This window comes from Tachypleus tridentatus, chromosome 13 (assembly GCF_004210375.1).
Source record: "Tachypleus tridentatus isolate NWPU-2018 chromosome 13, ASM421037v1, whole genome shotgun sequence".
NCBI classification, from domain to species: Eukaryota; Metazoa; Arthropoda; class Merostomata; order Xiphosura; family Limulidae; genus Tachypleus; species Tachypleus tridentatus.
Genome location: NC_134837.1, coordinates 237207407 through 237219458, shown reverse-complemented (window position 1 = coordinate 237219458; position 12052 = coordinate 237207407). Strand labels below are relative to the sequence as shown.

At 32.9% G+C, this 12052-nt stretch overlaps 3 protein-coding genes across 6 annotated transcripts in view; 1 reads left to right on the top strand and 2 right to left on the bottom strand.

The window, feature by feature from the left end:
- Positions 1–4553, bottom strand: part of LOC143237395 (endoplasmic reticulum membrane sensor NFE2L1-like) — a 71694-nt gene extending 67141 nt beyond the window's left edge. Inside the window, exon 1 of one of the 4 annotated variants that reach the window (XM_076476604.1) lies at positions 4251–4553. The gene's annotated coding sequence lies outside the window, so the exon portion shown is untranslated. Of the gene's footprint in view, positions 1–3327; positions 3574–4250 lie in introns of those variants that run through there. The other 3 variants (XM_076476606.1, XM_076476605.1, XM_076476607.1) reach the window with 3 other exon arrangements.
- Positions 4554–8778: 4225 nt separating this feature from the next.
- LOC143237055 (uncharacterized) overlaps positions 8779–12052 on the top strand; it is a 42522-nt gene continuing 39248 nt past the window's right edge. Inside the window, exon 1 of the mRNA XM_076475888.1 lies at positions 8779–9024. The gene's annotated coding sequence lies outside the window, so the exon portion shown is untranslated. The remainder of the gene's footprint in view (positions 9025–12052) is intronic.
- LOC143237056 (THAP domain-containing protein 2-like) lies at positions 9023–10129 on the bottom strand. The gene is made up of 2 exons (XM_076475890.1): positions 9908–10129; positions 9023–9441 (listed from the first exon to the last, which is right to left on the bottom strand). The coding sequence occupies exons 1-2, from the start codon at positions 10083–10085 to the stop codon at positions 9338–9340; spliced, it is 282 nt and encodes a 93-aa protein (XP_076332005.1). The 5' UTR covers positions 10086–10129; the 3' UTR covers positions 9023–9337.

The following is a 12052-nucleotide window of genomic DNA, read 5'->3' as shown; positions in this document are numbered from 1 at the left end:
ATAGAGAACTGTGAACTGGGTAATGATGTTGTAGTGGTACTGTTTTTTTGAGAGGAAATGACCATCATAAATACAGTATTAGTATTGATGTGCTAAACATCAGGCAATAAAACTATTCACTATGAGTGAAGGATGACATGTTGTACTATGATTATAAACATGGTACCAATCTGTAATGTAACCAGTAGTTTCTAGAGTTTCTTGGCAGGAAATACTTCAGACTTTGCATAATGTGAAAATTGTTGGGGACAAGGAAGTGTTGTGCACTATTTCAAACATGCAAAAGAGATTAACAGTGACATAAAAAATGTTAGTGTTAGTCTAATACTTTAGTTTGTACCTAAAGGCACAAATAGTAATGGCAATGGATCCCTCAGTTATCATGCTTACAGTGAATGGTGATACCACACATAAAAAGTATGTACTGGTTAATAAATGAAAATGAGATAGATGTGTGTTACATATTATGCATATGGGCCAGTTTCTGTGTGCAATAGCTGTCTGTATTCTAAAGACAGCTGATACGGGTATTAAAACTTTAATTGAAATAAAGTACAGAACAATGTTTTGACCTTCTTAGGTCATCTTCAGGTTAAAAAAGAGAGTTAGCAACGGATCATTGCTGGGCGTATGTCTTAGTGACCTATTAAAGTACACAAATTTCTATCGAGAAAAAAACACTGTGATGAGAGTTTTCAACATAGAATCCAATGATGTGTGGCTTGCAGGTCCTTTCTTAAATAAAATATACATACAAATTTTAATATTTTATTACATTTTTAATTTTCCTATTGGCAACTGCTCCACAGGTCATCTAATAACTGAGAAAGTTTGGGAGAACATTATTAATCCATTGTTCACATGACGGTTTGGGTACTGTGCCAAAACAACCTAAATAGTACAAAAAACATAACATCAGAGATAACCAGTTAGCTACCTAAATTCATCAATTGAAGTATGAGAAAGCAGCCTCAAAAGAGCTGTTTAGGGTAAAGCAATCTACCATGTAATTACTGCTGAGAAACTGTAGCCAAACATATCATGATGGAAAGACTTTGAAAGTTTTTCTATCATCTCTTTAGAGATGCAATTAAAGCTTACTTACGTAGTGCAGGTATTAAATGTATCTCTGTGTTTTCTTTCTCATGAATATACGTAATGTTTAACTTTCACATGTTCATTTTATTTTAATATGTGCCATATGCTGTTCTATTTAGATTAATTTTGCACTTAATTCCAATAAAACTCCTGAGTTTAGTTCATGACACTTAATTTTATGCATTGAATTTCTCATATATTTTTTTCTTGCTGTGTATTGGGTGTGTGTATGTACACACACACAGAATTCGTACTTCAGTATGAAAGCACATTGTACTAATACTAAATTTGCAAACAATGATTTATAAGCATATTGAAGTGGTCTATTTTGGGGGGAGTATAGTACACATTTTGACAGAATATTGGTCTGTCTTTCGATACCTTTTTTTTTTACCTCAAGCAGATGAATGTCTGGATGAATTAGAAGGTTCTTGTTGGTTCAACACTTTGGATATGGCATCCAGGTGCTGGCAAGTAAAACTGGACAATAAGAGCAGGCTTATGACTGCTTTTAACACAAGAGATTTCTTGTATGAATTCTGCATCATGTTATTTGGTTATTTCTAGAAATATACTGTTAGACCATGCATATACTAATGATCTTTAAAACTAGGACAGTGACAGAGATGAATTAGTGAATGCACATCATATTATGTCAATGATGAACCTATGAGTTCAACATGGATCATGAAGCATTGACTGTAATTGAAGTGATTTACAAATGAGAACCTGTTCTAGAAATATGACTTATTTGCAAGTCATCAAAAGTCAAACATACACCAACAATAAAGTAAACCTACACAAAATACAGTGGAATTTTATGTTTATTTATGAGACAATAATCAACACACACCATACTGCTATCAAGGGCAAGATAGCATGGGAAAAATATCTGGTTTACTTAACACATGTTGTAGTGGTCCATTCATCCTAGCAGTGTTGTTATCAACTAGTAAGTGAGTTTAGTAGTGAAATAAAGAGATGAATGTTTATCATTTATATTATAATAAATTTTAATACTCATAATTAGGAAGTTCACAGATATAATATATTGACTAATTCATATATTCACAGTAAAGGAAAGTTGATAATTAATAAATGAAAGTATCAATGACACATTACAATGGAATATACCAAATGTAAAATATTTTGAAGACTCTGTAGATGGAAGGCTACTAGGATGATACCTGAGATTGAAGAGTTGTTGTAGAAGGACATTTTAAGACCACTGAAATAACTGTTCTCTCTTGAAAACAAAAACAAAAGAGGAGCTAAAGAGTGTATCTAATTTAGGCACATAGGATTATTAAAGAAATCAATAGTGCTGACATACCATCTTTTTTCATATCTAATGGTGAAAATCATAGGGCAAAAAAACACAAATAGAAATTTCCAAAGGCAGAAGCCAACTTCAGATAAGACAGTATTATTTTTCTTATGCTCTGGTTTGCCCTTGGAATGGATTACCTTTAGATGTTGTGGATTCAAAGTAAATTTAATGGTGTTTCAGGGAAGGCTTGACAAATATTTGAATAATAAGAGTTGGCTTTGAGATGTATTTTATTTTGAGAATGTATGGGTTTGCCTAGAGAGACAAAAAGATCCCTTGTTTTCCTTAAAACTACCTTACATTATGTTGAACGAGTTGTGAAATACAGTTTCTTGATCATTACATTTATTTCAAAGAATTCTGTTCACTGAAAGTATTAATATTAAATCCCTTGACCTCAAAAATGATGAACAGACACCAAAATGTCACTTCTTTGGATCTTTGAACTAAAGACATATAGAAATATAGATTTTTATAAAACACACGTATATAGTTACCATTTGTGGCCACCACATGAGCCTTCAAAAATAATGGATAATATTTGTTTTGAATTCTCAATATTTTAAACTTATGTATCATAAAATTACTTTTAACATAAAATTTAGCAAAACCCTCTCTACACACTCTACATTAAAATAGTAACCTTCCAGTTATTCCATAAGAACTTTAAATTGTATTTAAAATTTATTCTCCTAATATTACACTTTATATTTAAGTAAAACATTCCACACAATATTTATTAACTACATTCACATACCTTTGAGGGTAACATTTAATTTTTATTCTGAATGAATAAACAAATAAGTCAGTGCATTTTATTGCACAATATATAAATATGAATGAGCCCTCAAAAGAAATTACTGTTATGATCTTTGTAATAGTAAAAACAAAATACTAACATTAAGCAACATACATGATATAAAACCTGCAGATGAAATTATTCGAAATATATACACAATATATGTATATGCACACTTCATATAGTTATAATTATATTTATAGCTTCGAACATCTATATGACATAACTAACTATAATATGTGTAAATTGCAATCAATTTCCAAGTTTGAATCTAAGAGGTACACGACTTCTAACTATTTAAGTGGGATTGTACCAATGTTACATCGTTAATTCTGGTTGTGGTACTTCCGGAATTACTAGTAGTACAACTACTTACACATAGAGACGCCTGAAGTCAGTACAACTAAAATACTGAAGTTTACAATTTTGCAACCTAATTTATGAATATATGTCAATTGTGATCTACGCTGGCTACCACATACAACACAAAACCTGAATATATAATATATTGTGTATTACTAGTAGTACATAGTAGTTATATTATTCATTTAATGACAATTTAGAAATGTGCCAGTACTGCTAATCAACTGTTCAAATTAGTTAACACTTACAAATAATTGCAATCAACATTAACAAGCAACTTAACAACTCAAATTAATACATCGCCATGTGACAAATAAGCTAATTGTTTCTCATTTATTTAGTTGCCAAAATTAAACGTAACATTTACTAAAAATGTAATTTATAACTGAACAGAAAGTTAAATAACTTTTAGTTAACTTAAATTTTAATCCCCATGTGTGCAGACGGGACACAATTCTTAATAATATACTATCCATGTGTACTTTATGACTATTTTATTTTTTTAGTAATTTAATATAATCTACAAAGTATCGTGTTAAACAATATAAAGTAATGAACGACACACACACATATATATATATGCATATTTCATATAAATAGCTTGTTTCCGAAAGTTTTTTTTGTCTAACAGTAAAAACGGTTGATACTAAAATAACTTACTACTTTTTAATAATAAATTGCTTCGAAAATCTGTTCTTCCGTCATAAACACATTTCCGTCTTGTTTATATACATTTGTTAGTAATCTTTTCAATAGAGGGCGAAGTCTTTTAAATACCAACTGGTGTACTCTGTACATCATACAACGCAAATACACAAATAATTGACAACAGTTTCACGAGAACAAAATATACCTATAAGAATAATATAGCTAAGCATATTATAATATATATGAATATACAACATCGAAACAGTTCTGCCTATTAATCGATATAATGATACTCATTGTTTCTTCCGAGAGTACGTTATAGTACATAGTAGGATATTTTACATACATACTAAAAAAAAAAAAAAAAAATGAGAACTGTAATAACAACCGAATAAAATAAAATAATTATTTAATATCTTAACAAAAACTTTGAATTTATTCATCGCTTTTTTTCCGTTTCAAACAAATGTCCTTCGTTTGACCAAGCTGTAAAATAGTGTGTGCTTAAACGCATACCATCAATTGTTTAAAACAACAATAACTGTTACGGCGTTTAATAAATTACACAACTGCAGTGTAAAACAGAAAAGTTGGGAAGAAAGAAGATAAATATTTTTCACTCTTTTAAAATCAAAGGAAATTTATTAATAAAAAATGCTTTTCTATATGATAGGCTACATAGCTATAATCAATATTAATTACTTAAAACTTATCATAAATGTGATTTCCTAAAATCAAAATTCAAGTGATAATAGTCTCACAAATATAAGTCAGTTAACTATTTTACGCTGTTGTGATTGTGTTAGTGCAAAACCACACAACGAACAAATTGCACTCTGTCTACGGTGGTTAGTCGAGCCCCAAATTTTAGTTATAACTCTACCGTAAGAGAGTAATACGGTATGGTATTGTTGAAGTGGTAATTGTTAAACTTACAAAACATCATGTTCAGTGGTGGGATTCAAAAATTTTAAGAAGGGGTTCTCTCAAGGGAAGGCCTCAATAAGGCCTTTCCAGATAAGCCTTCTGTCACCCCACAACATCTGGGGAAAATTTGTCATGGAATGCTTTTCACTCTGAAGAAACTGCAAGCCGCCCCAGCCGACAGAAATCGGCCTGACGTGAAGGCTGAAAGGAAAGACTATGCCCTGTGGTTCATGAAGACGGCACTTCGCGCACCCCGTGTCATCTACATCGACGAGATGGGGTTCAACGTATGGACAATTAAGAAACTGACTGCATTCACTTGACGAACTTTGTCAATAATACGGTCTGTGATTTTCTCATTAAATCTTTCTTGTCGAAATGTGTGATGAAGTGTGACGCAATCAGTTTCCACGACATCAACAATTCGACGGTATAATTGAAGCCATCAACGGGTTCGCTAAGCTCAAAAATTTTTAAGAACGGGTTCGCGCGAACCCCTGCGAACCCCCTGAATCCCACCACTGATCATGTTTTTCCGAACATTGAATGGCTATGTATGTATGTATGTATGTATATATATATATTCTTAAACGATTCTAGGTTAGTTTGTTATATTAATGAAAGAATGGTGGGATTGTTTTGTAGAATAGTATTCTGTATTCAAGATTTTGCCAAATCACTCACAAAATCCTACATTATTACAACAGTAATTTTTATGGAGTTGTATTTTACCTTTTTGAGAATTTAGGTGATTCAACAATGAAACGGTTATGCTTGAATTTACGGTATTAACACTTAGTATTACGAAGTAACAAGTTGTACTGTTATTTTGCAGCTTGTTTATGATTCTCACCAAATACAATGTTTCTGTTTTGGATTTTGTATACAGGGCCGTAAAAAGAGCCTGGTGAATTATGAACTCTGAGGTTGAGGATTTTTTAGTACAATAGATAAAAATGATACAATAATTTAAAAAAAAAGAGTATTTAACAATCTCTTAAAACACATAGTCTATTGTACTTAATTTTGATAGTACTATGTAACAAAATTTTTACTTTTTCTTCTTCCTGGGCAGAAAGTGTTATTTCCCAATTGCCTATGCTTAAATTAAATGGAAAAGACCTATTTTTCGCTTCAAACTTTGCTTTTGTGACCTGAAAGCGTGTAATGAAAACATAACGGGAGACTATATTTGGCGGCTGATACGTGAAAGTGATTTACATTACAGTCGCAAATCTCGAAAAACTATTCACTTCTAAACATTTTTGTATAACTTTAGTACAAATACACGTAAATTTTGATTCATATGTTGTTTTATTCAGACCTTATGTAAATGAAAATGTGCAAATTTACCCGTTTTTGCATAGAAAATAAGTTAATTTCTAAATTTCATTATCCAGGTCACAAAAGCAAAGTTTAAAGGGAATAATGGCCATTTTCTGTACTTTTACAGGCCCGGCATGGCCAAGCGTGTTAAGGCGTGCGACTCGTAATTTGAGGGTCGCGGGTTCGCATCCCCGTTGCGCCAAACATGCTCGCCCGTGGGGGCGTTATAATGTGACGGTCAGTCCCACTATTCATTGGTAAAAGAGTAGTCCAAGAGTTGGCGGTGGGTGGTGATGACTAGCTGCCTTCCCTCTAGTCTTACACTGCTAAATTATGGACGGCTAGCACAGATAACCCTCGAGTAGCTTTGTGTGAAATTCCAAAAACAAACAAACTGTACTTTTACAACATAAGCAATTAAAAAATAACACATACTATCCGGAAACAAAATTTGTGTTACATAGTGCAATCTGACAAATACATAAAAATATGTAGTGTGTGATAGTTGAAAAACTAGATAATAATACATCTTTATTCAGGCATATTTAAGAATATTTTTCGTCATTTTTCGTGCAAATATTACTTATATTTAGTGACGACCTGATGAACAGAATATAAGTAGTGTTAAACGTCGGACTAAGGTTACAAGGCCTGACATGGCCAAGTAGTTAGAGCTTTTGACACGTAATTTGAGAGTCGCGGGTCCGAATCCCCGTCACACCAAACATACTGGTCCTTTCAGCAGTGAGAGAATTATAATGTGACGGTCAATCCCACTATTCGTTGGTACAAGAGTAGCCCAAGAGTTGGTGATGGGTAGTGATGACTAGCTGCTTTCCCTCAAGTCTTACATTGCTAAATTAGGGACTTCTAGCGCAGATAGCCCTCTTGTAACTTTACGCAAAACTCAAAACACAACAAATTAAGGTCATTCCATGTAGTTTCTATTCTTTTAGCTAAGTTTCTACGTCGTTTTTGTGAAGGGTTGGTCATACCCAAGTAGAGGGGTGGGACAGAAGTTTCTAAAAGTTAATGTGGGTTAGTTATTTGAACATGTATAGTAATCACTGACATAAGTAATTTACAACTGTGTGATAATACTACGTCTCTGGTCTGACTTGAAAGTGTAGGAATATAGTTATACAATTTAATAGTAAAGGTTTACGACCTTTTCTGTTCGTTCTAACTTAAAGAATGCAGTATAGATACATTTATTCTGTTATTGAATGATAGAGAAGTAGAATATTTTCTGTCTTCGCGATGTAAAGGATTATTTCGTCTTTACGCCTTGGTCCAGTAGCCAAAGAAGTGTCTGTAGAACTTTAAAAGTTGACAAATTTTAGCAGTAAGGTCCCAGCATATATTCTGTTTTATGATTTTTGATGATTAAGATGATCTAGGAAGGTCGAAACGTTGTTCTCTCTTTATCAGTAAAAGTGTTAATATCCATACAAGCCGTTCTGAGATACATGTCTCATGATGTGAGCAACATTTCTTCTTTATTCCTAAGTCTATCAATCAGATAAGTGTCTATACATTTTGAAAATTGGCTAATTTGAACAGTAAAAACCCAGCACGATTTGTTTATATGTAAATAATAAACATTACTTTGTTATAAGTGTCTGATGTATGTGTGTTTAACTTATTCCGTTTGGTTAATTTTTACCTGAGATTATCACAAGTGAACTCATACGGATTTTAAAGTAATTTTTTTAAACGTGTTGAAACATCAGAATTATTTTTAAGACTCAAAATGTTTCAAACCTAAATCTTTAAAATGCAATGTAAGTTCTTTTTGTCTAGTTTTCAAGGGATCATTCAAGGTGTAAATTTGCTTACTTATTCTATTTACATCCTTAATGTCTATACAGTCGCAACTGCTCAAACAAAGTCTGTCAACAAAACATAGATATTTTTTCATCACATGATTTATCCCATTCTTGAATGGCGTAGTGGATATTATGCTGGGCTATGAATTAAAAGTCCAGTTTTGAGGAGTGATATGCTGTTGGGTATTATATCAATCATTTGAGTAGAGGTATAGAGGTTTTGCATGAACCTATTAGTGTCACGTGACCACAACGAGGTTTGTAAACATACCGCCATATTGGGTGGCAAGTGTCCCACATGACTGAACGAGTAAACAACTGCTGTATTCAGTACTATTCACATGGCTGCCGCTGGCTTTTCATCACTTGTAGCACACCTGACAGGTGCCGAAAAGGCCAGGTATGAGGAAAAAGTGAAGGAACTGGGTGTAGGAGACCCGTATATGCTCCCGCCACGTGTATTTACGCCAGTAATATCCAGCCAAGACAACGCTGCTCAGAGTCAGACTGTTGCCGGAGTAGATCTGCCAAATATTACATATGGTGACATTTATATATATTTGATAAACAGGACTTCCACCTATACAAATGAAAGTCTAAAAGGTTACAAAAGCCTTGATGCGTACAAGTACTTTGTGGCAGGATTTGTACAGAATGTCCAGATAACCAGGGCAACGTCGGATAAAGTCATCATTACAGCAAAGGTTTGTACATCATGTTATATTACATACATGTATCATGTACTCTGTATGATAGATTTAACTACATTTTAGACGAAGACTAGATACTGAAGTAAAGTAGGGCCCCCATTTTAATAAATGGTTCAATATTATTGTACTACATGTGTACTGACTGTTGTCAAAGCTCTAGCCTAGGAGCACTTCTATACATGTTTGTATAATGATATTAAGACACCTAATTGTCTAGGCTGTTTCAAAACTTAATTTTTGACTTATGATCCAATTTTGGTACGGTATCAATATACAGATAATAAATAGTACAAGTGGACATAGACCGTTAAAGCTGGTCAATAGCAGCTTTCCTTCTCTTCAAGGGAGAACGTGTAAAATGAAATATGGAAGGTATATAGTCAGGTGATAGGGGATCATCACTCTTCGTCCCTGAAACAGAGTACAATAATTTAGTTAAGATATAGATCTACAGGCAAGATCAGATAATATTTATATATATAACAGATACACTGTACACTTTTAACTGAATATATATATATATATATATATGTATATAACTGAATATGCTGAACATTGTTTAACAATTGAATGTACAGCCAACAAAGTAATTATTTGCACACTTTTTAATCTTGTGCCAGTTGTGGTTTTCTGATGAATCACTTAAATTGGTCCTTTAAGAGATATTAATATTTTGTCTTTATGTACAAATGGCTATATAACCTGTTCATCATGAATGATATTGTTCCTTCAGTAAATTTACTATTCAGTTATTTAAAAGTAAAAGAAAAGTGTGCAAAACATTTCTTTGACTGGTGCTGCAGTGTGTTCTGCTATACATATATCATGCATGTAAGTTTCAATTTATTCAGCCTGGCTATAGATGAATTATACATACCTGACACAAAATGTTTACTACAAAGTCTGGTGTGCTCTGTGGGTGTCCAGTTTTTCCTATTGACAGCTGCAATCCATCGTCTTCTTCGGTCGGGATCTATAGGAAATCTGTAGTATGACACATTTTCCACCTGTCCATGTCGATTTGAACAGTTAAATGCACAACATGAGTGTACCATCGCGCACTTTTGACTATGAATCACCCTTTTGTTGGAATATAAACACGTCGAGCGTGCCACCCATCATGGCGGTCAGCAGTAACTAGGTCAAGAGTGACGTCACACGCAAAACTTCTATAGACTGACAAGTCGAATGATCGTTTGCCTTCCCATTGGTCAGCGTCTCCAAGTTTAGCGTTGTAAATCATTAGATTTACCGCTGTACCAGCGGGTTACAAATGTGGGTGTTTACTCAAAAGAGTGATCGTCTGATTGCACTTTATGTAATATTTTTATAAATGATGCCAGACACAACATTTTCATAATGATACGTTAAAGATACAGGTCTTTAGAACCGACATCGAGAATGTTCAAAATTTCTGGTGGATTTTGACATACCAGTATTATAGATATTTGCTCTTATGTATTCAAACCATCAAAATGTTTATTTACCAATATTTTAATTCTAATATCAAACTCCAGAATAAATGGGTTTAACAACAAGACTATTTATTGATCATAAAATTGTTATATATATTCTTAAATGAAAAGATTGTTCGTGTTACATGTAAGTCCTTCTCAGTTTTCATTACTAGTTTGATATATATATAAGAACGGGAATGACTTAACAAGAGTTATGAAATCTATAAATCTCTTCTTTAGCAATATTACTTGGATGGCAGCTTTTAATTTTTAAAAATTACCAAGTTTTTGCAGAAAGAAAAAAGTATAATTTGATTTTCAACTGGAGAGCAGTAAATTCCTTTTTTTTTGTCATGCCGAAGTCGATCTATTGGTTATCATACCGATCTGCGGACCAGAAGGTTCAAAGTCTGAACCGCGAAAGTGCTAAACACTCTCAACGTTTTCAGCTGAGTGTGCATTACCAGAGTGATAGTCAATTCCATTATTCAGTTTAACCTACCAGAACCTTCATAGCAGATGTTGCTTTCTGGCTCTCTTCCTTATGATTATCAGGCTAAAATTAGGGTCGGCTATACTTGAAGTGCAGGTGTTTTCAAAGGGGTCTTTGCACCCATGTGAGCATAAAGCGTTGTTTAGGCTGAAAGTACTAATTTCTATTAGTCTTTTATATCAATTGATATAAAAAAACACAATGATACTATTGCTATGACGAAAGGATAAAGAAATATTGTTCTTTATTCAGAGAATTATGTATCAAAGTATTATATGAGAACTCATACTTTATAAGTGTAATTAACTAAATTTCATAGGAGCTTAGAATTCTGCATAACACTTACATGAAAGGGATAATATTTATGTTCTTATGGAAAATACTTAAAGGCCTACTGCATGTATGAATAGTAGGCTGAAGAATACAAAAGTACACTCTTTCAAGATTAGTTAGTTAAAAATAAATAAAATAACCACGTATAACTTTGATGTCGGTGTAGCTTTTGGCTTTAATTAAGAACAGTAATACACGGAGAGGAATTAGAATTTTTGTTGCTGCACGATGGTGTGTTGACAACAAAGTTGATGACAGTATTGCCATCTATTGACTCATATTGAAAAGATGTAATTTTTTAAATATACTTATGTGCATTTTTCTCAGAATACAATCAGCAACCAATTCGCTGTCTCAATACTATACTTTCTCACAATATATATATATTAAAAGCAATAATTTTATTGTAGAAATATCTATTCTAATAATTAAAATGAAATTATGACGCACACTTAGTTCAGTGAACATATATTATTTTTCGTCTGTATGTTGTTAAGCGCATAGGTGCCCAAAGGGTTAGACGTGCTTTGCCTATCCCAGGTAACAAAACTTCGTTTTTAGCGTCCTTCCTTACATTTACCGCTGAGCCATCTGTGGGCCACAGATCATGTAACAGTCCAAATGTGTTATCCAAACATAATAGTTCTCACAGCAGTCTAGAATTACGTCATTAAAATAAAATGGCTATGATATCATCCAATCAGGTAACGTATTAACAAAGAACAAAAGTATTACCCAA